We start from the raw sequence: 27,725 nt of genomic DNA, 5'->3' as shown, positions 1-27,725 counted from the left end.
ATATAAATAATCAACAGGTTTAGGAGAGGCCATTTTATACTAATCCATATAAAAAATTCTCTAAAATTCAGATTACAGTAGATAAAGAGATTTGCATTAATACTTGTTATTTCATATATATTTATTCAACTTCGCATTCCGCACATAGAGAAAAACTTGGGAAAAAAGATTCGCGACGCAACGCCACAATCTGCCAAAGCGCGTACATAAGATAGACAATAGTAACTATGTAAATGTACACGAATAATTCCATTAATCACAGATAATGCGAAAATATGCGATGACGAGGCGCATACTACAAGATCGCATACGCGAGTATACAGATCGCACATCTATTATTCTAAGGCGGGGGAGGTCAGGTTGCATAATAAATTACGCGTTTATCGTAAAACAACGTAGCTATAATTATCTAACTTAGTCAATTCGTATTTACAAGTACAATAAATATATTAATAATTACGCGTGTATGTGTATATGTGCGCGGCCGACACGCGCGCGCAGAGGCGATAACGCCGATCACTTCGCGCGCTGGACATTCCGCGAGACTATGGCATTGCGCGCGACTGCCGTTGGATACGCGCGCCCCGGACGTTACCCTGGCCGTCTCCGTAATCGCGGCCCCCTGGGCTTCGGATAGACGTATCCATCGTTCTGATCCTGCCGTTGCGTGATCGCCTGCGGCGTCAGGAAGTAAAAGTGGCCGACGTCGCCGGGCAGCCGGTACGCGAAGTAGGCGTTCGGATTGTCCGAGCGATGGTCCTGCACCGTCACGGGATCGATGAATTCGGCGTCGGGATTCACGGCGGGACGCGGATTCCTGTAGTTGACCTCTATGTCGTCCAGCAGCGACACGGGCTCCCGCACGTTCTCCAGCTCCTCCCGGGACTCGGAGAAAGGCGCGAAATTGTTGGTGTGTCCGCCGGCCGGCGGTATCGTGCCGCGCAACCTGTAACGAGGGGTCGGCCCGTGCTGTTGAACTCCCTGATTTTGCAATCGATAGTTTCCCGTCTGCAGCTCGTAGCTCGGTAACGGCCGCTTCGGATGCTTAGGTGGCTCGACTATCTCGATGAACTCGCTGTCCGGATTGATCGGCGGCAGGGGTCGCCGGTAGTTGACGAGGGTGTCGTCCTTGAGGGAATAGGGCCGCTGCGACTGATCCCCGTAGCGCACTTTGACGTTGGGCGTCTTGTAATTTACCGGCCGACCGGTCTTGTAGACATTCGACACGTAGGCGTTCACGCCGTGGTCAGGTTTCTCCGTGGCGCTGCTCGATTTCCCGTAGATCGGGGTCGTGCTCGATATCCGCGTGTCCTGTAATTTCTTACCGAAGATCGTGAAGTACTCTTTCGTAACGTCGTCCAACAGCTTCTCGTCTTGCTGCGTGAAGTACGCGTATTGCGGATTGGGCGTCGTGTCTACGATCGGATAGGCGGTGCTCGTGGCGTAGACCGGATGTTGCGTGTTGTACGACACTTGTTTCCGCGGCGATTGATGTCGCGACGGGGAATCGATGTTCTCGTAATCGTACTGTCGATTGCCGCTCTTGATGTCCTGATACTCGCTGTATACAGACGCATCCTGCTGCTGCTGTTGCTGCTGCTGCTGCTGCTGCTGTTGCTCCGCCCCGTGATATCGCGATCTCTGATTGCCGAGTTTCGAGTAATCCGCTATCTGGAAGCTGTACTGATAGATCGGCTTGGGCTTCGTGGTCTGTCGATAGTACGTCTGCGGCTTCGGAGTCGTGTACGTCTGCAGCGGACGCGCGGGTACAGATTGATAGTAAACGGACGGCTGGTCGCCCAGCATACGCTGGCTCTGATCTCGCGACGAGCCGACGTCGAATTTCGCGGACGTGGCCTCCGACTCGTCGGTGTACTGGAACGTCTGCGAATTCTTCACGATATTGTCGATCAGCTTCACCTTGTAGTCCTTCGGGGTCTCGACCGGCGGGATCGTTTCGACGGCTGCATAATAGTGCTTCTTCTGATTATTCTGCCGCGACGTCTCAACGTACGGCGACTTCGTGGTGGACTCGTAATAAACAGGCGACGGTTTTGCTGTGACGTCCGTATTTTCGTCGGTCGACTCCTCGTAGAAGTAGTAGGACGCGTGGTTGGGAGACCGACCGGGCTGACTAGTGGTGATGATGCTCTTTATGGAGGCCGGGGTGACCTCCACTGGTCGTTCCAACGACGATTGCGTGGTCGACGGGTAGTACGCGAAAACCGGGATTGTCTTGCTCGTCACCAGAGTGGACCAGTCCTTCTGCTGAGTCGTCGCCTCGGACACCTGATTCCCGATTACGGGGCTGATGGTGTATATCTCGGTATTCTCGAGAGTGTGCGGTTTCCCAGAGGCCGACGTCGTGACTTTCGCGCTAGGCACGGTCGTCTCTTTATGTTTGAATGTGCTCGTTGCATTCTTCGTCATAATCCGACCGAAGGATATTTTTGTGGAGGTCGACGACGAGGTGCTTGTCTTGGTTACCAGATTCGTCGGAACGGACGAGGCCTTGTTGTGTTTAGTCGTGGCCTTTCTCGGCGGCAGATACGTCGGCCGAGTCTCCGGCGAGGATGTGGTCGTCGGTCGCTTGGTGTACTTCTTCGTGGTAGTTTTCTTATCGTCCAGAGAAGAGAAGAAGTCTGGTGGCGGGGGCAGGATGATGCCGGGCACCAGGGGTCCCGGCGGCACGGCCGTCGTATTGTCTTGCGGATAATAGAAACTATACGGCGGCGGATAGTAGATGGACTGATCCTCGTCGTCGTAGTCCGACTGATTACCCGGCGGCGGCACGAAGATCGCGCCGGGCGGTATGGCGTGATAGAAAGGCGGAAGGGCGCCGTGCGGCGGCTGAGGGTGTTCCGGTTTTATTCCCTTCTGATCGTTGCTACCCCTCGACGACTTTTCCTCGACGGAAAAATTTCCCAAAGGACCGAAGTCCGGGGTGAATACCGTGCCGTTCGGAGAGATTCCGAAGAACGGATCCTCTCCGGGTAATAACCCCTTGTAGAGAGGATTCGTGTTGTAGTCGAGGGTACCGTTGCCAATCTCCTCCGCGGTGCCGTTTGGGCCGATAATCTGTAGCGGTCCCCCTTCCGTGAGTTGTACCGGAAAGGGCGGCGGTACCTTCGGTCGCGCTGGTATCTTGACCTGTCGTTTGGGCGCCTTGTAATCGTCGATGGGCGGCCATCTGGGCTGCTCGTCGTCGCCGCTCTGCTGCTGGCCGTCCTGTTCATGTTCAGGAAACTTCCCGCCCTTCAGCACCAGCACGTGGTTCTCGGCCAGCCAGATCTCGTCCTCGTCGAGGCCACCCAGATTGTCGATCGTGTCCTTCGGCACCTCCGGATTGCCGAGGTAGCTGATGATGCCGGGCCGTTTCGGGCGCTCGCCGTAAATCTCGTTCTGTATGAGGCCGTACTTGCCCTCCTTGACCTGCTGGGAGAGTGTCTTTTTCCCGTCCTCGTCGTCGCTGCCACCACCGTCGCCGCCGCCGCCTCGATTATTTTTCCCCTCCTTGCCGTTGCCGGCCGCCGACATGAGAATTCCATCGTCCCATAGCGACTCGCCGTCATCATCGTGATGGCGCTTCGTATCGATTTTCAGGTGACCCCCGATCAGATGGTGAGACACTTTTCTTCCGGATTCCGCGGTGATCTTGTTGGTCGTCGTGCTGCTGCTGCTGCTGCTGCTCGGCAATCTCATGCCCCAACTGTCGGACGTCGCGTGTTCCTTGCCCGAACGATGACTAGATTCCTCGATACCGATGTGCCTCCTATCCCTGGTCGTTGACGATTCCGTTACGATCGCGCATGTCGCTATCAGCATTAGAACTAGTGACAGCCTCCGCGGAGATAATGCGAGATGCGTCATCTGAAAGTAGACACGATGCTCGTGTTATTTATCTCTTACTCTCGACTATAGTATATACCTATATATTTCGTATAATACTGTGAGAAAATTGTATTTTTATCCCGCGATCGAAAAGCAATCATTTTCATCTCGCGCAAGATGACAGTGTGACGGGAACGTAAACTCCCACGTATCTTGATACGCACTTTTCTGCAGATGCTAGATACGTAATTAAATCGTACACGCTTTATTCTTCGCGCTGCGCGAAATGATCTCCGCGTTTAATAGGTCAGTAAAAGACGTTGCGTTATGCGCGGCATATAAAACAGTTTATTATTCACAATGACCGGAATTACATACATTCGTAGACGTCGGTAGACGCGGTTTTCTACCGTATGTCAAGGATCTAATTGTGCAACGATGCCAATTAAGTACTAAGTCACGAACAAAGCCGTATGTTTATTCGCATCCCAGCCAGGCCATTGCTGCTGCCCCGCAATTTAGTCTTGCGGTAACAAAGATACACGCTACTAATGGTTCTTGCTCCATTTTACAAATCGTGCCGCTGTAAAATCTCTGAAATATTTTCCACGTTTTATTTTCAAATGTCCGCCGTTATTTTACCAACCAGTCGCGTTTTATTTTCAAACGTTTCGTTATTTTACCGACCAGTTGCTCGATTCGAGAGAACACCGGACACGGAATGCTGAAAAAGAAAACGTAAATGTCAAACGATTCGATACCCCGGGACTCGATTCCTTGAGATTTCAGCTCGCCCGAGAGTATCGTGAGACGAGAGCAATTTTCGCGAATATCGCGCGCCAATCTTCTGTACGTATCGGCGGTTGATCTCTCGAGACCTTACGCTCGTACATTCGGAGAATTCGTTAATTCCACCGCAGTTCGGATTGCGGTGATACGAGAATGCGATATTGAGGGGGCTGCCACGCCTTTCCCCGGCGTGCAGACCGGTGAACGTTCGACAAACATTCACGGGTCACTGGAGTACCCGGCCGACTCCGTAATGACTCGCGACTGAGTAACGAACCGGTGCGAGCGCGGCGAGTAGGTAGGTTTCCTGTAGGCATATATACCGCCGATGCATTAAACCGTCGAACACGAGCGCACGTTGCCGCAACGCGCGCGCACGGCTTGTGTATAAGTTTGCGGAAGTAACGCCAGCGCGAGCAACACGATAATGCGCTTCCGACAGGCCCGCGCGGACGTCGACTCCGTATCTCTCTTCATATTTCTACTTTTTTTTTCTAAAAACCAACTTCCTTTCGATTCATTTATCCGCGGATCCAAGGATGCGTCCTACGCCTATTTTGATACATTAATTGCTCACTTCACAGTCGCTATAAATAGAAAGTCGTTATATAAATAACATTATGCAAGCAGTATGTGATTTGGATTGAAATATCCTTCATACACTCATAATAAAATTATCAATTGCATAATTGTACACCGCAGTATCGCGAGTTTAAGTATCAATCTCGTTAACCACAACGGTTTTTTTTTTTTATTACAATCCCACGATTGCCACAGCTTTTCGAGGAAACATGTTCGCGATCGGTTTTCCTGCGAATTCCAAATTGTATTTAATGAATGCGGTATCAAGGTGTACCTTTCTCCGTACATCCGGAACGGTACGCTCAACGTTTGCTGTGGGATTTCTGGTATGTCGCTGAATTGCTGTAATTGTAACCGCCACATGCGATAATGCGCCTTCCTCAGGAGAACCCGGCGAGGTGGTTCCCGTCCAGTTCGCGATAAGAGAGGCAAAATGCCTTATGTGAATGCGCACTCGATTTCTTCGCGCACAAGCGAGACTGCTTAATTTACGCGCGCTACGTGATGGATCGGACTGCGTTTATCCGCGCGTAGCAAGAGGAATCAATGAAACACACGTAACACCGTTCGCACGTGGTCAAAGTCGTCAACACGTCCTTAACACTTGCGGACAGGCCGCGTGATTCATCGCGAGTGTTGCACATAAATATTGTAATACTTCCGGAAACTCGCCGCCGAGTTCTTATAAATCACCACCTGTATCCCGCAAAAATCATCGTTACCTCTCAGCGGACACTTTGAATTACTCGGATTTTCAAATATTTTTAAATGAATTAGAGTATCAAACGGCGATCCCAAAATTGCACGCGCGTAAGTCGCGATATGAATTTTCTTTGTGAAATCATCCTTGCGCTCTCCGTCGCGCTTCGATAAGTCAGATTGGCCGCGGGTACCTCCATTGTGCACTCACCGACGGGTTTGCTCTACGACTTAGCATACTCACTTTCCGACATTTAAACCGACACTGCCCACAACACTGCACGGAACGATTGATGGTTCTACTTTGTAGAAGAAAATCGCGTCTCGCGGTACGCGTTTTACTAACGGGACCGGTTTCTCTCGATTGCGCTCGAGCTACGCCCGCGATCCCCGGCGCTGCATTAAATCACGTACATAAAGGCGATTTTCCCACGTTTAAGGTGCGTATCCGTCAATTAATCTTCCCCGAAGATTATACGCCGTTCGTCGAGCCCGCGCGCCGATAAGCGGCCGCCGGCCGTTTTCGGTACTTTCGATCGTGGTGGTGATTGGAGAAATGACGCGTCGGGCCTCGAGGGAACCGCGGGTACGACCGCTCGTACCGGCATGGTACACGTGACTGGCGGATTTTCATCACCCTCTCCCGGTGTACCGGGGGGCCCCCCAAGGACGTTCGTCGGGGAAGGTGGAGCCGTTTCCAAGCGGTAGCGAGAATATACGTTGCACGGCCGCACCGCGGTGGAAAGGAGGAAGTCGCGGCCGGTTCGTACGATTAACGATCGTAATTAGATCGTTGCCTTCGTGTCTGGCATTATTTCAACGTCGCTGATTACCTCGAGGGTGGGTGTTTTATGCGCGACTGTCCTCGCGCGAGGACACGTAACTTCGGAAAGAAACGTATACAATAAGCGGCGGCGTATAGTGTCGCCCTGGCTCCTTTCACTTCTGTCGGCGCAATCGGCGCCGCGCCGCGCCGGTCTGATTTTGCTTACTTTTCAGGGCGATAATATACTCACGTGACGAAGCGCGGCGAAAGAATCGCCGCCGCGCATTTGCTCGGATTATATCCGCGCGCGATTGCCCAACCATCCGGTAACAAAACCTTTTTGTGCAAACGGCAATAAGCGCGCGCGCGGTATAATACTCATAAATCACGCCGATAGTATACATTCCGGCTTCGCCGTCCGACTTCTGCCGCTCTTGCCTCGAACAAAGTTCGTTGAATAGACCAGTTCTCGGGTCATTCGCCGAAATTGCGATCTTGAATCGGCCCGTCGGACGCCTTTTGACGCCTGGATCTGATAGCTATTAAAGTTCGAGCTTTGTCGACCGCTCGCGATTCGTGTCGGAGAGCTCAGAATAATCGTCCGTTCCTTCGCCCCGCGCGCGTTTTGCACGCAATTTTCACACAAAGCGCGTAATGACCGAGATATATATATATATATATATATATTGCAAAATAGGCCGGCCGTACGTCGCCAAAATGAAAGGCGGCCTGTTGCCGCAAGACGAAAGTCCGAAGGATTTTTCGAGGCGTGATGCAAGACGGCCGGGCCGCGCAAGATTCCCGCTGGCAGGTGCCGTTACGTTGCCTCTGCAACGAGGTCTGATCTAGTTAAACGTTCGGGAACCAGACGTTTGCCGTTACGACTGGCAGCGGATCGCTTTGATCTCACTCGTCAAATTGGAAAAAGTCGGGAACTAGTTTCGAGATAGACGTGGCGTAATAATTATAACTCTCGCACGAGAGCTTTTACTTGGAAACTCGAAGGGAAGAGTTATTTTCTTCCTGATAGTTAAAGAGAAAAGTTCCTTTCCTAGCTAATGAAATTCACCACATCTTTATATTTGTCAGCGCATTTACTGCGTTATTATTTTTTTTTTTTGTAGCAAGTATCTGTTTCGATATTATCACGACGAATATCGATTACTGTCGTTAAGAACACTTTGTATTTAGCCGCAGCGTCGGCGTGTAACGCTATTCAAATCAGTTCGCGCGAGTGCAATTTATCGGTCACACACCGATATGTCCCGGAACATAACGGAAGTTGACCTTGGATCTGGGCCATCAAAGGCGTCCCACGGTTAAGATAAAACGGCATTGAGCCATCGCACTAGTTCCGCGAGAGTGAAAGGCCGGCCTGGCGCGGAACGAGATCCTTTGCAGAACAGCCTCACGTTGATTCATCAGATCGATATCGTTCGTTTTGTCAGGTCGATCGTGTATACCGCGATCGTAACGTGATTAGCAGCCACGATGTACCGTTCGTTTCAGCTGGAGAGTATCTATTTGCGTCGTTATCGAGAATGCAGATCGTGTCACTTCTGATATTTTGAGAGTTCAATTGGTTGGAAAATCTATCGATTTTTTTTGCGATTAGCCAGCTCGCTCATCCTCAGCCGAGAGCGAGTACCAGTAATACGGTGTACGTGGGAGCCACGTAAGAGCCGACGGTTATCTACCGTTATCCAATTGAATTTACGCTTTCAACTACTTTCCTTTTTGTTTCGCTGGTCGTGGTCGCTGAGCAAGCAGCATTAATTTCTCGACGCTGCCGCGTTTGACTTTCGGCGCGTCGTAATAACGATTTTACGGCCGCGCGTAGAAACTTTGGGGTGCACACTCTCGAAAGTATACGCGGCCGGGCGCACCTTCGCTCACAGGAAATCGATAATCGACTATAAAACGCCGCAGCATCCTGCGCGACGACGCGCATCACGCTCGCGAGCGCGGCGCGCTTCTTTATTTAATGACTCTCCATTAACAATTTATAACCACCCTATTTTCGGTGCCAGGCTCTCGAGTTAGGCGCTCTCCGCGTTGCCACGGTACATTATTTTCCAAACGTGTAATTTGTTACATTTCTTTACGGATCTGCATGTTTGCGTAAGAGCGATAAAACCGGGAGAAAGTTAAAACATGAAATGCGTGAGGTGTCCCGGGTGTACCGGGGAATTATCTCTATCGCTTTCAGATGCAAAGATAAGTCCGCGAATATCCGCGTTACCTAGACACTCGAGATTGGCACGCTGCACTTGGTGCCATATATATTAATGCGCCGCTCTGGGCTACGGGTACTCGAGAATTAAATTAGCGCGTTGGAAACATCGCTTTCTGTTGTATATAGATTAATTCTACATACATGCCGTGCTTTCTTCTATATCTCCTACGGCAATACAGCCATACGTGTATTTGACATACATCTCTATTGTTGTTTTTCTCTTATTGAGCACGCGTAGCGCGAATGTGTGGAAGATGAAATTAAATTATATCGCCTCCAGCGACCAATTACAGTTTTTAATACGCAGAAAGAACGATTTTGCTGGAAGGTAAAAAAATTTGAATTTAAAAATAATTTTGTTAGAAACTCAAGAATAATAAGCATTGCTGTAAAACGTTTCGATATTCTAGCAATCAGTTTGACTTTCCAACAAAATTATTTCGATCCGACAAGAATTATTTTCTGTATCCAGCAAAATTTCTAGACCTTTCAGCAAAATCGTTCTTTTTGTGTAAAAATTATCAAATTGCATTTTTAGCAAAATACAATTTGATAATTTCGGCAGGCTCATTTATACGTCTGACAGTCTTCCGCACGTACATTTGTATGCCGTCCTCGCGTTGCTAACTTAATCTTCTGTCCACTCATACGCGGGGATTAACCCATCTCAGCGAAACGCGTCCGGTCTATGAATTCGCTGTGTCACGTAGCACGTAGTGGTCGTACGACAGTTCATCGCGCGCAGTCCACGTCTCCGAGGTGAATCCCCGGGACCCCCGGTGGCTCACGAAGAAATCAGCACGACGAGATCGGCGCCGCCGCCGTCTCGGAACGACAGGGAAGAGTAGCACTCGAAGTGGAACACCTTGGCATTGACCGGCTTGCTCCGCCGAGGCAGCCCGCGCCGCGCTTGCATAATCGGCGCTCGTCTCGTTCATCCCGGGGCACCTCTCTCACGGCGAGTTACGGCATCAATCGCATCTCGCGGTAAACTCGCTCTTGAGATGACTCGCTCGCAGTTCGCGCATATAATCCTAACGGCGTGCACACGCGAGCGAAATTTTTTTTCTTTCGGGTACGGAGAAACGGTACTTTTCTGAATCGACAACTGTGTCTCACGTCGCAAATAAGTCCCGTTTCCGTTTATCAACAGAAAGTGCAAACAGAATGACGAATATCGGGTGCTTTACCGTTGTTAGAAATTTCGTAGATTTAAATACGGAGATTATGTACACGGAGAGAATTTTTTTTTTTTTAAATTTACCCTGCAAATCATGTTAATTGTGGGACAATATAATATTTGGGCAAATTTTATTGTGCACTACAATAAGATTTTACAGTAAAATTTATTGTACTACACAGTAAAATTTGCATAAATACTATATTGTCTCACAATTAACATGATTTGCTGCAGGGTAAATTTAAAAAAAATTCTTTCCGTATAGATCTTATATATATTGATTTCTCACGTTGCAACAATCTCACGAATGATGGAATACATAAGCAACTTTTGCTCTGTCAAACATGCTTTTTGAGTTGTATTTGAATTTTAGAAATCACATAATCATATAAAAAATTTCATCTCGCATTACAGGAAATTACGTGAGGTAAAAATATTAGCTGTAACTTGTACGACTTTCGTACGAAAATTCCTGTTTTTTAGTTTTTGCACTTTTAAGAGAAAATTACGTGATCGAGTCTCAAGATTATTAGGAATCCGTCAATATCCTATTGTGTTCCTAATTTTTGACCGTAATATTCTTCTCCTACGCAGAGTCCTTTCGCATAGTCGGCCTTCAACGTCTCGAGGCAACAGGCGACCGAACTCGATCGGCGAAAAATCCGTGGAAACAGGTCAAACCGCGTGGTAAAGCTCGGCGAACGGCCGCAGACCTTCGTGGCGCAATAATTTGTACGATAAATACATCTCCGCTAATCTCATCAGCGAAGTTAGCTCGCGCGTTTTCAGCTCGCACTGGTTCGACCGTTCACCTTCACGATAGATAAGAACCGTAAATCTTGCAACACTCCCGAGTGTACTCACTTTGAGATGCAAACTAACCGCACGCTTTCGAAAGTAGCCGCTTCAAGAACCTCGCAATCTCTACATGTGAATGAAATATCAAGAATTTATGATTGGAAGTAAAAAAAAATATAAGTTTTTAAACGCTCTTAAATTAATTCACTTTCAAAAAAATACTACATGCGTCAGGCCGTAAAACTCCTTTTACTCGAAGTTATAATTCAGGCTTATTTATCTTACCATCTCCATTTTATTCGAAATTATAATTCAGGTGTACATATATCTCACCGGTGATAAAAAACTCCACATTTGAACGGTCGCTCTTAATCGGGCGAGTTCTTAACGAGCTGTCGTTCGATTAACGCGCGAAGGACGCGCGCGATTCACGGCTCTATCGCGTTTGCAAAACGCTGCAGCCGGAGCGATGAGACACGGCCGTCGGAATTCGCCGTTTGTCACCCGTTGTTGGATTCCTGCCGATTGTCCTCTCTCATACTAATGAACTCGTTCCCGCGCTCTAATCGCGCACACACGTCTAATCCCACCGCTGGATTTCAAAACGAAGCGAACAGGTTTATCCTACATTGCGGTGAATCACAATCCGGGCATCCCGAGACGAGCACGCAGCAGCTGGTCTTGTCCCGGCAATTAATCGCCCCCCTCGGGGCAAGTCTTCATTTTTATCCGCATTCCACCGTTGCACCATTATTTTGCACGCGTGCACATTCCCATGCTTACGTCGGTCCCTCGCGTCCGCTGCGAGTTCGACGTCGCCGTTGCACCTACAATTAAGGACGATCAGTGCTTGGCGAGAGGGGAAGCTGGCCAGCGCGCAAGGTCGTGGCCCAAGGCTCCATTGATGACCCTGCTACTGGCCGTCGCGTTGTTGTCGTTCGTCCGTCGCGAAGGTTCGCGATCGAAATGCATTCGCGACAAAGGAAGATACACATGTCGCGTGAGATATATATTTTTTTATTCAAACACGCTCTCCTTTAATCTTCTCGCTTTTGACAATTAACGCGGAAGCTGTATTTCCTTTGCAGCTGCTGACGCGATATCTCATTTATTTATAACGTTTATAGCGTTTATTTGTATAGATCCCATGAAAAAAGACGTCACATCGAGTATTGTATTGATACAATATTCCTCTCCTTTCTCCCAACAGCGCTCTAATCATTGGCTTTCATATTATTCCGTAACAAATGCCGGGTTACTTACTGCGCACGTAATGCGATACACTTACGTACGCCCCGTGTCGTACGACTCAATACCGTATTTCCAGTGAAGAATCGGAAAGATATACTATTACTGATCTCGCTAAACACACGACGCTCGACTTTCTCTGTGCTACGGCTACTATTTTATTTTACCCGGGCGACTTCGTGCGCGACTTGCATAACTTGATAAGCGGTCGCGCTTTAGCGGCGCTAGAAATACCGTTCAATCCGCTGTACACGGCGCACAATCGATCTCCACGACTAATGTTTACCTTGTCTTGATATTAAAAAAAAAAAGAATAGTCTTAAATTTCATTGTCCGTATCACGAACTATTTTCGTCTTTGCCCCGCCTGATTTGCTTATTCGCAAAACGGAATTATATAATGTCCTCGTGAGTGTACGATGATATTCCGCCCGCTCTTAACAGTGGATATCATAAAACGATCACGTCACGATTGCCAATGGCCGTTTATTCACCGAATTACTGTCTCTTTCCCTTTTCTTGTCTCGAGGGAGCTCCAGAAACGTAACATCGGTATACATTGAGAGCTCGGAGCTAACAATTTGATCTTTGACCGTGCGCGATGAATTTCCTCAAAACACTCGATTTCGTTGCGCTGCATGTAGCTTTTAGCCGGAGAAAAAGAAAAGTGAATTTGCCGACGCGATCTGAATTTAACTTCGCCGCTTTGCCGTCTGAATGTGTTTTTCGAGGACAGAATTATATCAAAGTGAAAGTGATCGGCCGCCAATTGGCCGACAAGTCGTTCGCGATCATAGATTATAATTGATAAAACGACGAGCGCTAATTAAGCGCGTTATAAACGCATCCGTCGCCACGACGACGACGGCCGGAAGTTCTAACTTTCGCGAAAAACGCGCGCGCGATTGACCGGATACACCGAGAGCCCCGAGCGAAATGCGCGAGTATATACCGCGCGGGAACCATTAACAGCACCTTCTACTACATCATGCCTGTATTTCAGGCTCATTTAACAATGTAATTCCGTAGTCGGCGAGACCGCCGGCGATCCTTCACAGGAAACAGAGTTTTCGAAAGTGGCTCTCGTAGAGGAAAACTTCACGTCTTCGCTAATTCTGCGTAACGTAAATTTAGAGGAATATTTAGACATTCTACTTATATCGGTTACATATTAATTACACATGAGTTTCTCTCGAATTGTGTTTAAAATATTTAATAGAAACAACACGCTTCTAACACTTTCGAGAACTATAACGACTGTTTCTCCCCGCTATTACGGGCAGCGATGGATATGCAATAATGAGCGACATCCTGGCCGCCTGATGACCGTACATACGCGTTATAATTAATGTTTCTCGGAAGACCTCTTAAACCTTTACGTCGGTCAGATAAATAGCACGGATACGCTATATCAAGACGAATGGATGCTGATACACGGGTCAACGATGAATGATTGAGGACGTCGCGTAATCGGAGCAAAAGTCTGCAGTGATCTAGAAAATTTCCATCTACACAGATTTACTAGGTTATCGTTAGCTACAACCGCACACGTTGCAGTTGTACGTATAATTGCTATTTTTTCCTATTCTACACGAAAAAAAAAAATGTTGATTTAAAAAAATATTATTTCATTCAACTAAATGCGGCGGTCACGGCTGTCAAGCCGTGCTGTCAAGCAAACATTTGTTAATTCAACAAAATACTTGTTAATTCATAAAAATATCATGTTAATGATGTATGTTTAATTTAAAAACATATATAATTGAATCAAAGAAAAACTGTCAACAAAACGCATTTAGTTATTTTAACAACTTTTTTTTCTCAGTGTGATTTTTGCTGTCAAGCATGTTTTTAGATGCCTGCCTCAAGACTTCGCGAAGTTCTTCTGTCTTCTTTCTCTAATATATTATAGCGTCACAATTTTATTTTTTAAACGGAAAGAAATCGGAAGTATACGCACACATTTTGAAATATGTGAAATAGAATTATGTCACGTGAGGAAATAAATTCCGAGATCACCGGGCACGAGTAGTTTTTCATCTGTCACGTGTAGCTGCGTAAGACTAGATAATTACTATATGAACTCCTACAGCACGTGGTGCGCTAAGTGCTTGAAACTATAAACATTCCACGGTCGCGCAATGAAAGGCTCTCTCTCCCCGCGATAATTATGCAAATGCACTCACGATCGTTTATAATTCGCCGTGTATCGGCGTCCTCGGGCTCGATATCGATCTTCCTCGACGCGCTCCAAAACAAGATAGATGCGGCTGATGCGCTTCAGGCGCATGTATCGCACTCGGACAGGTTCATCTACAACACGGGCGCACGGAGGAAATCTCAACAGCGCGGACGGGGGACTCGCCTCTCAGCGTGCCCCTCCTCCCATAGCACACCGTGTACGCGTATCGCGAGATGCAACCACTGCACTTGGGACGACGATGCACGAGCGAGTAGCCTCCTGCGCCGCGTGACCGGTGATCTTTATATCGGTGGATCCTCTACTGGCCCTGCGCCAGAGTGTGTCCCGTCCCACTCTGTGGTCCCGCCGATGCGACGCGACGCGATGCGATGCGACTTTTGCGACTCGTCGGCGCGCGGACTCACGACGCCCCGCGAACACCGCGTGCGATATCCGCGCATTCGGGGCACCTCGCGTGCACCTCACCACACGTTGTTTTACCACCACGTTGCGCCCGTGTGTCACACGCCGCGGAGGAAGGGAACGCCGCGTGTGCAATGTCGCGCCGGTCGCTCCTACGCGACTGTCGGCCGAAGGTATCGTCCTGTCCCGTTCGCACACCTCGCACACCCTCCCTTTTTCGCAGTGGTCCTCTCTGGCCTCCCTCCCTCTCTACCTCTCTCTTTCTTTCTTCCTTCCCTTCTCTCTAAGACTCACCTGTCCGAATCAACGGGCACAACTGCGGGAAAAGTACTTCCGTCGCCTACGCACCGGAGGTCCTCCGAATTGCGTTTCGCACTGCGAAATCAATTAGAGTCTATTGATTTCATTGCGACGCAATACATCGCGTTCCGATGACCCAAGATCATCATGCTTTAATGATGAATGAATAGCGTTTATATCATTGGCCTATTGTTACCAATAAAACTTGACATCATCATTCAAGCATTTGCAGATCCTTATACTTTGATCTTTTAATATTCGTGTTCTTTCGAATGTAATTGTACATACATAATTGCATATAGATATACAGCGTTAAAATATAAAAGAGATAAGACAGACAGAAATAAAGTTAAACAATAAACTTGTCGTCATTATTCGCTATCAGGAAAAGATCTTTCCGAGATGCGTTTGAATATTTATTTTTGAACGATCATCCAAGCTATAAACATGCGTAAGGCAATTTATCGCGCGCACTGCGCTTGTAAAAATCAAGGTCCCCGCTTTTAAGCAGCTCTAGGCGCTTTATGTTATTTTGACGAGTGGCCCAGACGGACATAACGATCCTTTACTTGTCTCTAAGCGAGCGATGGCAATCGTGTGTGTCTGTCTGAGATGGAAATGGAACTGGGAAAACCGATACTCCTTACCGGATGACACTGTCCGCGCGCAAAAAAAAAAACTTGAGCCGCCGAGCCTTGGCACGCCAAGAATTTCATCTCCTTTTTGGCTCTTCATTCTTAATAAATTCCTTAATCTCGAACAATAAAGCGCGAAATATTGCTTGTGGAACAGCAAAAAATATTGTTTGCGTGGGACAGTAAACAAAATGTCATTCATATTACGTCATCGTTTAATGTCCCGCATATGCCATATTTTCTAATTTGTATATATTATATATGTTTTTCTAATTTATATATTACGTAATGATTATCTGATAGACGGTCGTGTGTTTGATAAGAGCAAAATTGAAATAAGAACTTTCTCGGCTTTCACCGGAGAAGTCACGGTCCATTAATAGAAAGTAATTTGCAGATATATATCAGTGCCGCATTGAATGCAATAAGTACAAAGCGACTTTGTAGTCGCATATTATTTTATCCGTGTCTAATGCGCTTTAATGTCCAGTACAGAGTATCGTGTCTACACCTTGTCCCGAAGCTATTAATGAGCGTGTGGAAACAGATAGGACGAATCCGTGAGTAATGGTGTCGCTTATAAGTAATCACCTTGCGTGAACGTGAATTACGTCGATCGCATATCAATTGCCGCGGATGGATAGTTCAACAACGTCCCGATATCGAATTAGTTACACATAACATTTTCATGCTGGCACCTATTATCCTAGTTAGAACGATTATAGCTAACCGCCAATAAGCGGCAGGACAAATAAAATTATTACAAATAAAATTTATTTGTAATAATATTTATTATTACAAATAAAATGTCTACCGAAACATCACATTTTAGCGACTCGTTAATTAATAAATCTCGAAAAATTACATAAAATTTCTCTCTCTTTTGCCGGAGCGATTTTATTTCCATACCAATTCCGCGTTTGTCAATTCAGAAAATTCGTTTAACTTCTTACAATGACTGGTACTCGTCGCTCGCGCATAAAAGTATGGCCACCTTCCGCAATTGCCAGCGAAAGAAATCCTACTGGATATTTCATATCGGGATCGCGGGGGATATTGTATGATAAAGATACGAGTCCGTTTTTGCATATAAAGAATCGAATTAGCTCATGCTAGTCACGCGCGCATGAAAGTTCAGGCCGCTTGTCGATCGCGAAAGTTTCGGACTGATCGGTGCAAGACTGATTTCATATTAACCGTAAAAGTATCGCGCTTAACCATCGTATGCTTTCGATATACATATATTACTATATATATAATAATTAATATATAATATGTATAAACGAAGGAGAAAAGAGATTGTACTATTATCATGCTGCTTGAGATAATGCCGTATTCTCCATATTCAGCAAGCCGAGTCGAATTGATTCGCCTTGCACGACCGTCGATAATCTATTTACCCTCGATCCCGCGTCCAAATACGATTAATCCTTTCACACGGCCAAATTTGGAGAACGCGCGAGACCGCGCTTCTCCACGTAATGTCATAATCAATTACGATCCACCGCAATGTCGTCATTATTTTCTCGGACTGTGACGGCATTATTCTTCAAGTGCGAACCGTGACGTTTCGTGCGACGTGTGACGCATATATTGGTCGCACATCCGATGAGATCTATGACGGAAAGATATTTTTAAAGTGCCGTTCATTCACGACGTACGCAATTGTTTTTCCCGCGAACGCGTCGTTTGAGTCAGCGTTCAATCGAGGCTGCCTGCGGATTCGTCTTGAAAAAGAGTTCATTCGAGCTTCGAAGAAGGATTGCCATCGCGATTAGCCGACCGCGGAGATCCCCGCGAACGGCCGGCGAATACGCGGCGCTCATTTCGGACCGTCTGACCACGGCAATGACTCATCGGAAGAGATCCGTGGCGTTTATCAAGGTCGGGCAACGTCGTCCTTCGCGTAGCGAATTTTTTCAAGTGCCGTGTCGTCGTATTGTAAAACGTTCGGGCGCAGACTCTTTGTGGACTTTCTGTATTCGAGAATAATTATATTGGTCAGGGAGATTGATCGCGGATGTCATGCCTGAAAAGAAAAGACGACCCTGGCGTATCGTGTGTCAAAAAGAATTATCCCGCCGGCGTGACGCGATACCGCGATAGCTCGTTGAAAATATTTCGTTTAATATTTTATATTTAGTTGCAAGATAAATATACATTTTAGCTATTTATTGGAAATTTATCTCAGCTATTTATTGCAAATTGGTTTACATTGAAATATTTTAATAGTTAATTTTAAGTTTATACATATATATGTAATATTGTTTGTAACACAATTATCTGACAAACTCGATTTCCTTCATTATTGAATCATTTGCGGAGGTAATTTTAATTCAGCGAAATTATTTTGACTTCAGCAGAGCTAAAGTCTTTCTAAAAATGAGGGACATCGATATTCAACGGGGACATTTAAATCAGGGCGCTGAATAAAAAGACTCGGTCTTTTACAAGTCAATCGTGAGATCAAAGAGATGTTAACCGCAGCCATTTGGTCAATACGGTTCGCTAAGCATAATCGATCGGCGGGCTCGTGACATTTCGCGGTTGCATCGCCGTATTAAAACTATGCGCATACTTTATTCATAAAGTGGCGTATAAAGTGAATAGCTTTATTGAGGGTGTTATTAGCCTTTATCGAAAACGTGCGAGGGACACGTGTATGCACAAGCTTTGGAAGAATTCTAATAGATATAATCTTCCCATTGTTCGGTCAACCTTCGTTCGCGCTTATTAGCACGCGAGATTGGCGGGAACAGTTTCGCTTGATGCACAATCTCGTTGAATTAACTCCTCTGAACGCGCCATTGTATTTATTATGTTTTATATCGTCCTTTCGATCGCGAATTTTAGACCAGAAGCGCGTGAATTGGACTTCTCGTTGGAAAGTGGCAGATGGAAATCACGAGGGAAGATCGCTCGGAGAACATTTTCCATCGAAGTTACTTCCTGAGAGAATCTGCCGTGGTGTATGCGACACTACTTCGAGATCACACAGTGAAATCGTAGCTTTCGATGTCTTCACGTCCTGCAACGTCGTATTTTTTTTTTACACCGGCGCGTAACGAGCGTCAACGCGCTAGTTCGTCGTTAATTGTAGCGCTTAATCTAAAATCTCTCGACGTAAAACGGCATCGAAACGTGAGCCAATACGTATATATATGTTCAATCCTGTGTGATTTTATGAAATACCAGCGGCGTGTAAATACAGCGAATACGTAATCATTATACAACTAAACATTATGCAATTGAAATTCTATGCCATAATAGCACAATGCTTGACGATTTTTTTGACTTCCGTGCTCTGCTTTATAATCATACGAAATTAATGTGGAACTTAGATATGGTCAAGCTTAATAATTAAAGGAGGCGCATTTATTATTAATAGGTAGTCCTTACATTTCTAAAACTTATTTGCAAGGTTTTAGTATAAGACGCGCCGAAACTTTCCATTTTATGTTCGGAGAGAGAGAGAGAGAGAAAGAGATGTTATCATTTATTATTCTTTTCTTTCGGAGGGGGTGGAAGGGGGCATACACTCCGTTGTACGTCGCACGAACTCTCGAACGACCTGCGTTTCTCGTCGCAGGTGTACGGCCCATTGTTCGTCATCGTGCGCGCCTTCATTTTCTCGCGATTTTACATGAAAGCGAGGAGACAGTTTCTCGCGCGTTTTAACGAGCGCCAAGCTGGGAAGTGGGTTGAATTAGTTAATTTCAAGATCACGGCGAAAAGGTTGCTGCCTGTGACCGTGCGCCGTGTTACGGCCTTTAACCGAGGCTTTACGTCGCTTTGTGCCGCGCTTATCTGGAACGTAGAAACTGTGAAATGAACATGCACTCTGCATTCACTTTTCGCATCCATAAAGATTTCGTGCAAACAACGAGGCTCCCGTATTTTCACCTTTATCTAGCGTCTTCATTCCGCGCTAAATGCGAGATCAGTGTCTACATCTCATATAAAAATCACATTAAATATTGAAGGGAGAGTCACGTTATTCATATCCAGTGTTAAATATATTGTGAGAATTCAAGCTGACATACTTTAAATATATAATGTATTATTATCGCTTCTCTTATAGAAGTAAACTGTCCTCAATAATGTCCCAGTTTCCTATAATTATTCCTGAAGATCCACTTAAATTTCGTTTTAATTAAATTATTCTTTGTTTCTTTTAACGTCTATTAATTGTTTAAGGGATTAAGGGTATTATGAAGATGACCGAGGGTGTGTCGCGAATTGTGTTTGTCTTTTAATGACTGGATCCTAACACGCCCCGAGTTATTACGACAATGACGAGCAATTAAACCGATGATCATTTTCTGTAATGAGTTTACGGTTAGCTAGCAGTTAAATTGATTCACCGGACTTGCTTCGTAAGCGTCTGCCTATCGCTCCATCACTGCTGCAATCGGAACATAACGGCAGCCGCCTGCCGCAGCCGTAAGGAGATATACGACGTCCCGCGCGTATTATATATGTACTTGCGGTGAGGTTGCACGCGTCGCTCACGCATCTCTCCCGGGACGATCGGCCTGCGTAAAGAAATTCAGAGTATAATCCGTAGTGGAAACCGAAGGATGACACAAGGACAGTTGTTAATTCACCGTTGGCACAACTTACCATGACGCGTTTTCTATAATACTCGCCGACTACACACGCTGACACATGTCTGCCTCGCGTATTAAAACTGTAATCGCAAGCGAAACGCTGCACATGCGGCGCGACACGTGCATCCGTCTCCGACTCCGATTGATAGCGCAAAGTCGGCGCTTATTATCAGATGTCGCGTTTCCGAGCGGAAATAGAAACGCTTCGCGATTATCAGGCACTTTCAAAAATTTGCAAGTCGTGCCATTTCTTGCCTCGAAAATAGCGACGCTGTGTCGTCGATATAATACTGAGTATGTAGGTCAGTCCTTCATTTCGCAACTTTTTATAAATTCAGTCAATTCGCCGAGCAGTTCTATGTATAGTGCGACAATTGACGTTTCTGAAATAGATTACAGGATGCAACGATATTGATTACAGGATCTAAAAAACGATATTGCCCTTAAGAGAACAAAACTCTTGAAACGCGCAACTTTCCTTCCGATTTTTAAAAATACATTCTAGAATAATGAAAGTATTAACAGTTTATTCTTTTTGTTCTGAATATTAAAAAAGATTGATGCGAAAGCCGAAACCTTATATTCCCTGTGAGGAGGGGCAGGGTTTCATGCAGAAATTTCGAAATTGCGCATCTCGCGCTGAAATTGTAAAGTCGCACGCGCTCATCGCCGTTAGCATCGTAACTTTCCTTACAGTCGATTTTCCCTTTCGCTCGCGGAATTAGAAATTCGAGTTAAAACTGACCCGCTTCTGTGCCGCGGTTCGTTATGAATTCCAGCGGCGCGTTGCCCGTATTTTTACACGTGCAACGACCTTTAGGGAGAAGAGCGATTCAGCGAAAGTGTCATTGCCGTCGACACGCTACACGTCGCCGGCACGTACGTCCGCTTTCCCCGTGATTTCCTGCGGAATTGGCCCTATTCGTTTAGCTCTCATATTTTTCACATAAAATCACGGATTTACCGCGTTGATGTATGTACAAGGAGAATCATCTCTCTCCATTTGACTTGCGTTCCGGAGAAATCGCTATTCATCATGGTTCTTTGCTTCGCAACGAGAATAGTGTCGCGAATAGGCTAAAGTAGGATAATGAATTACCAACGAGAAGTAGTTTTATTCTGTAAATCAATTCATATTTTTGAAAAGGTAACTACCAAAGGCCGTTAAATTTAAAAAAGTCTTAATCGATTATTAATATATTATAGGACATTTATGATTATTTACGGGTATTTTATGAAAGAATTTACATTTTTTTATACATAATGTATGTTGTAAAAATGTAGAATCCAGAAAAAAACCGTCACGTAAAATTGCGTATTTAACCGCAAAAGAACCGGGAAAAATTGATTCATCATCGACGTTTCATTGTTGCATTCTCGGCGGAGAGGAACAAAGTTACGGCAGTTAAACGAGTTATTGTCGTCTGCGGAGGCGCTAAATGTTGCGCTTGCTATACAAGAAGCGCCGTTATATGCTGGGCGTTTCGCTAGTCGGGATGCCTCATAAATTTTCATTAGATCGTCTTATTTTCGAGCTAAAACATCACTTTTGACTTTATTTCGACGCGCTAATCATCATAATAATGTAATTGCATGACGAGAATTACCCACGTAAAGCAGCGTATAAATCAGAGAGAGAAAAACGCGGCGTTATCTCTTTCGGCAGTCCTTTTTTTAAAATGTGCTTCCTTGGTTTTGCTGAATTTTAAATGTGCCATAGAATAAACGGGTATATCTTTTTGTACATTTCAAGAAATATCTAATTTAAATACTTTTTAATACTAGACAATTTTTTTACTGAAATATAATTTGTACAATTTTACAAGGAGTGCACAGGTTGTATCAGGACTTAATATGATCATTGATATTTTAAATTTTTCAATTAGCGTTTTTTATTTTTTATATTGAAGAATTCATAATCCTTATTTGCTTTATTTCTCGATAATTACTGAATTATAAAGTACTATTTGAAAAAAAAATTATATTCTTCCGCGATACAACGATAGCTACTTCTAAATTACTCTGGAATTTTCCAAGTGAAATTGTGAATCTCTTTTCCTCTGTAATCATCAAAAGGATGATTCGTCGTGGGTATCTCATGTCGTTTCGTAATACGATCGACGTTTTTGTCGCTGACAAACAGGAAACAGCGCGCGTGCAATGCCGAGGTAACACTTTGAGCACCGTGTTCGCATTTAGAACTTAATATTCATATCGCGTACCCAGATAGAGATTGATATTCTCAGACCTCGTTTTTTTTTTTCATCTTTCGCGATCTTTGCCTTGCGGAATATACTTACAAAACCGTTACGTGATCTGGAGCAAAGTATAGGTTGCATTTAAAGTGTTATGATACCATCGAGATATTAATCTAATTTAATTCAAGCACCGTGAAATGTTTCACGTCGCAATTCTCCCGCGTTAAATCACCGCGACATATTCCCGTACGAAATAAAGATTTTGGGCGCGTGCTCGCGAGACGAGATTCCGGATTCTTTCTACGAAGACGGAAGACAAATCCTAAGACGACGCGAGACGTGAGATGAATACGCGATACAGCTCTAAAACGACTAAAATTCAGCCACAGCTGAATTTTAAAGAGGCGGCCCATTCTGCCTGGACCCGTCGCTTATACTTTCGCGGGAATCCGGCCTCGTTGGTGCGGCGTCTTTGATGCTGCAATTGGCGAGGCGAAAGAAAAAGGAGGAAAGAAAGGAAACGCACGCGAATGCTTTGCGTTCGGCGAGCCCGTCCGCAAAGGCTCGCGAAACTTCTCGCCATGGGAAGCCAGCATTCCGGTGCTGTGGCGCGTTCGTTCGGGCTCAACCCGCGCCCGTGTTATATACGAGGGGCCTTTCCATGCGGAGACGCCGATAGACACGGGCGAGCGTAACGAGCACACACCAGGCGAAGTGTGCGGCCGGCGCGCGGGCACAGCACCGGTCCCTTTCTTATTTCTCCCGCGAGCCACGCCTAGCCCACTTGCCCCGTGGAACATTCGCGTGCACCCTTCACCGCCACGCTACAGACCACGCTGGTGCAACCGGCCGCACACACGCTCCACGGCAGGAAACGTGGGCGAGAGAGACTTCGGGCGTCGATATACTTCGGCCGAGCTCCCTCCCCCCCTCGCCCCCCAACCGATGGTATCGCCCGAATCGGGCGCGAAACGAGAGCGATTTGAACGCGCCCTCGTTTCATCCGGCTCTCCCCGCGGCCGTATCGGCGCGAAGGGAAAACAATTTCAGCTTCGCCCGCTTATACATATAGGTATAACAATAGACGTACATATAGACGCGCGGAAAATGCGCAACAGGGGCTATCCCATATTCGGCGGAATGTTATCACTAATACGATGCCTGCGGTCGACGCGAGGTATACGTGTATGGCAATTAGGCGATTTCGCTCGCGCCGGGTTTACGTAACGCCAACGATGGTGTCTACTAATGATGTTCCGGTGGTGTACAGGAGAATTGAACACTTTCGTGCGGCGGGATGAGAGGTAAAATGCGCACGCGATTCATACACAGCTCGTACGATCTGCCGCTGGAAGCGTATATAGCATCAATTTTCCAGGTGAATAAATAACACGGTTTTCCAAGTCGTTTCTTGCTCAGCTATTGATTTTTCTCTCGATTTCCCATTTCCACTTTCGCACGTGATTTGTTGGAATAATCGAGTTGCTTTTTTTTGATTTATATTCTGACATTAGCTATTCGCGTCCCAGAAAAATTTTCGATAAGTAAAAATGCCTTAATTAGTCCGATAAAGAAACGAGATAATTATCATCGCGATAGCGTTCTGACTTTGTTTTGAAAGTGTGTAAACGAATGTGAATGTTAATACGAGCATAAATATGATAATCAGGATTGTTTTACGTGCTACTCTCTTATTTATATCATTTGTGCGTATTTTAAATGCGATTCTTCTGACTAACTGAATGCAGGTCTCGTATTAAATATCTCATGCATTTTTTTTTTACATCTTTAGAATAAATATCTTTAGAATAAAAATAGCATTCAAAATGTTTTAGAGAGCAAAGTTATGTGTTTACTGAGAATTTGCATATACGAAAGTAAGGGCGTCCACAGAGAGTAAACGCAAACCACGAAGTGAGTCACTGACTCTTATTTAAACAGAGCGCTTTCGTGGAAACGGACTTGCGACAGTGTTATAAATAAATTTGCATACTTTTATAAGTCATCGATAATCTCGTTTTGCCGTAAAACTGATGTTTTTACGTGCTATTTTTAATCGGGCGTAGCGGCGCTTCACAAATAACAAAAGATTTTCTTTTATTTATTCAAATTTCGAAGTCGAGGTATGCTGCTCGGTCGATCGACCATATTTTTTACGTGCCGATAACCGGCCATAATCCAGATCTATTCCACGAATCACTGATCTCAGCGCAGGATATTGCGGCAATGATGCCGTTTATTACGCGCAGGAAATAATATGATGTGTCTATATATATACACATATAAACATCATATATCTCACTCTGTCGCGCGAAGGAGTCAAACTAGACTTCTTCCGAAATCTATTTTCAATCGCTTGGCACGCACAACGGATCGTTAGAGCCAGAATTAAAAACAATCGCGTGGGGCTAAGGTGAGTCACATTTTCGACTCCGGGCCTGAATATAATCGGATGCAACCGCGGCGAATGTCGACGATCCGTAGGTGCACCTCCCGAGGTGCTTCCTGTGCGTTTGCGCGTGTAGGCGTGTGTAAAGAAATTGTTCCCAGCACCGCGCCTTCGTCAATTAACGGCTACATCCGTCGTGAGAATAATTTTAATTGCGGCACCCTTGAATATAACGGGGCCGACGCCGATACCTCGGCGGCGTTAGGATTTATGGTGCAATTTCTCCCGCGCGAGTTTCTTTTATTACAAACCGGAGAGATATCGCTATTACTTTCCACTTCGTTCCCGCGCGAATCGTTAGTGTAAAATGTGTTTCGCAAAGAATCTCTGAACGCGCCGAGAAGCGGAATGATCAGATCGAGATATCTCAACTATCTGAAATATAAATGGTTATTTTATGTAGGATCTTGCACTATAGGAAGATAAATTGTGAAAAAGTAACTCTTCTCTTCTTCCTGATGTTTCTGCTTTGGAGAAACATCAGGAACATCATGTTACATATAAACATTTTTATAAATACTCTCCGAGAATTATTCTTTATTAAATTTAAAAAAAAAGAGAGACAAAGATGTCTTTCCTTTTAAATATTTTTATAATTCCACTTCCGGGTTTCAGAAGAACGTGCAGATCTTGAGAATTTAAGCAGGAAACAAACAAGTTTAACTCTCGACGCGCAAAAGACGCACTCGCTCGTTATTACGTAGTTGCTATTATAAACGTATCTCGGTTAACAATCGTTTATAGCAATCGGACTCTGACATAAAAGAGCACTCTCGTACATACATAATGATTGAATCGTATAACGACATTGGCGTGCGTGGCATATCATCCTTGCCCACTCATTAGAATGACGTAAGGGAGAGCGTTAACGAGTTCGCGACCGGCAGCTATCGAGGAGAATCAAAGCGTGCGTCCCATCGAGCGGGCGTACCGCTTTTCTGCCGATCTAACATAATAAACACTTCTCCGTGCCGTAATCGCGGCCGTTGTAACGGAGAGCCATATTTCGCGTTTGCGGAGGTCGACTATTCGTCGGGGCAAGATATGGGGGGGCTGAAACGGCGATTACGGCTAATGACCGCTTTTCTTGCGATTATATACGGCCGTTACCGGCATTATCGATCGGTGTATTCTGACATTATCCGATACGAGATATATTCGTGTTTATCCCGTAAGTAGGTTGATTACGCTCCGTGTCATATGGTGCAAAAGAAATCGTGCTTCACCAATTATCACGCGTATTCTACTCGTTTAACGGAACTGATTGCGCACGTACGGCGCAAGGTAACAGCTGCGTAACATTTGCAGTAGCCGCGCGCGGTGTAATTAATCGGCCGTTGATTATTCTCCCCGTTACGCGGTAACGTTCGTTACGTCGGTATCGGAAGAATGTAATTCATCCGCAATTAAAGGATGGAATTTTTGCGAGCGAGCTATGCGCGACCGTGCGGGAACTATAGTCGCGGAACTGGATTCTATATCGCTAACAAATCGGCGCGAATGAGGCGCGATTCACGTCGTGACGTCGTGAAAACTGTTTCTTGGGTGCACCTCTTGAATTTCTGCCCACCGACTTCCTCAAAAAGACTCCATCGACCATGTGACAGGAAATATTCTTGAATATCCTCTTGTAACGATCCATAATTAATCCCCACAATTAATTATATCGAAAATTAATGAAGAAGCCTGATAGAAATTGATTTTTCGATTATTTTCATCGATATCGTTTTGTATTTATTTTATTTTCTAATTCTCAATCTCTAATTTTATTGTTTGTTAAAACACACACGTACACACATTGTATATGCCCGCGCATCCGTTAATTTTTTAGCATGATACGCAACAAGATGGAAATAACAAGACTAGCAATTATGTCAATGTAATGTCTGCGTTGAGTCTCTTCTCGCTACGTTTGTCGCAGAATCATTGCCGCGTCTCAAGTGAATCATTCTACTTCAATGACGTGTAAGACAACGTCGAGAGAGGAAGGCCTTCACCGCGAGAGAGTGATTGGCGCAGGAAAGGACTCACTTTGCGAAATTAAAATCGAAATTAAAATCTCTCCGGTGTTTCCTGCGCGCGCTCGATCAGAGGACAACGTAGCGACAAACGTCAGACAGACTCGCATTTGTCTCTTTGTCTTTGCCGTTCTAATGACGGGGCGTTTAAAGCGTGGCAACCTTTCCCCGCGCGTCGCCGTCCTCGCCGCCCCCGTAATTTCTGCAACCCTTTGCGAAATAGCGGATTATTTTACACGGTAAAATCCAACTCGAATTCGTCAGATTGCACGACGAAGTCGGCCGGCGCGCATCTCGTGTCGAACGCGAAAGACGACCTCGGCGCGGAAACGGCCGTGCTTCTGTGAAAACACGCCAACGACTCATCTCGCCCACACACACACATACACACACACACGCGCACGCGAGATGATAATAACTGCGTGGATCGCTGTAATCAGGAAAAAAAAATAGGCGACATTCCTCTGTACGCGGCCTCCACGGCGGATCAGCTGCTATTCCACTTGCACACCGATGAAAAATGTATAATTCGCATGCCGCGCGATACGTATATATCCCGGATAGAGATGAATTCAACACGATTCATTCGTCACGGCGCGACGATATGGGCTAAGTTGCAACGCATTGGGAAGGCTGCAAGCGCGTTACGTAAATCACTCGGTGGGTGTCGTAGGAAAATCGTCGATGATTGCAACGCGTTACTACACATACACATATATCAGTTAAATATCTCTCGAGTTTTTCTCAAAGCTTGCACGATTATTAAAAAAAAAAACTAAAGC

The 27,725-nt window shown here is 45.7% G+C and overlaps 2 protein-coding genes across 3 annotated transcripts in view; one reads left to right on the top strand and one right to left on the bottom strand.

The window, feature by feature from the left end:
• LOC105453653 (N-alpha-acetyltransferase 15, NatA auxiliary subunit) overlaps nucleotides 1-27,725 on the top strand; it is a 38,825-nt gene that overhangs the window by 3,693 nt on the left and 7,407 nt on the right. The gene's annotated exons all lie outside the window — the stretch shown is intronic.
• Nucleotides 104-15,263, bottom strand: LOC105453652. 2 transcript variants are annotated; one of them, XM_011695786.1, is made up of 2 exons: nucleotides 14,315-15,263; nucleotides 104-3,870 (listed from the first exon to the last, which is right to left on the bottom strand). In XM_011695786.1, exon 2 carries the CDS (start codon nucleotides 3,868-3,870, stop codon nucleotides 592-594), a length of 3,279 nt encoding a protein of 1,092 aa, XP_011694088.1. In that variant the 5' UTR covers nucleotides 14,315-15,263; the 3' UTR covers nucleotides 104-591. The 2 variants fall into 2 exon arrangements, with proteins under 2 accessions (XP_011694088.1, XP_011694089.1); XM_011695787.1 differs by lacking the exon at nucleotides 14,315-15,263 and adding an exon at nucleotides 5,477-5,743.

The sequence above is a fragment of the Wasmannia auropunctata genome, unplaced genomic scaffold (assembly GCF_000956235.1).
Source record: "Wasmannia auropunctata unplaced genomic scaffold, wasmannia.A_1.0 LD335996.1, whole genome shotgun sequence".
In the NCBI taxonomy this organism is placed as follows: Eukaryota; Metazoa; Arthropoda; class Insecta; order Hymenoptera; family Formicidae; genus Wasmannia; species Wasmannia auropunctata.
The sequence above is the reverse complement of the archived record's forward strand: the minus strand, read 5'-3'. Positions and strand labels throughout refer to the sequence as shown.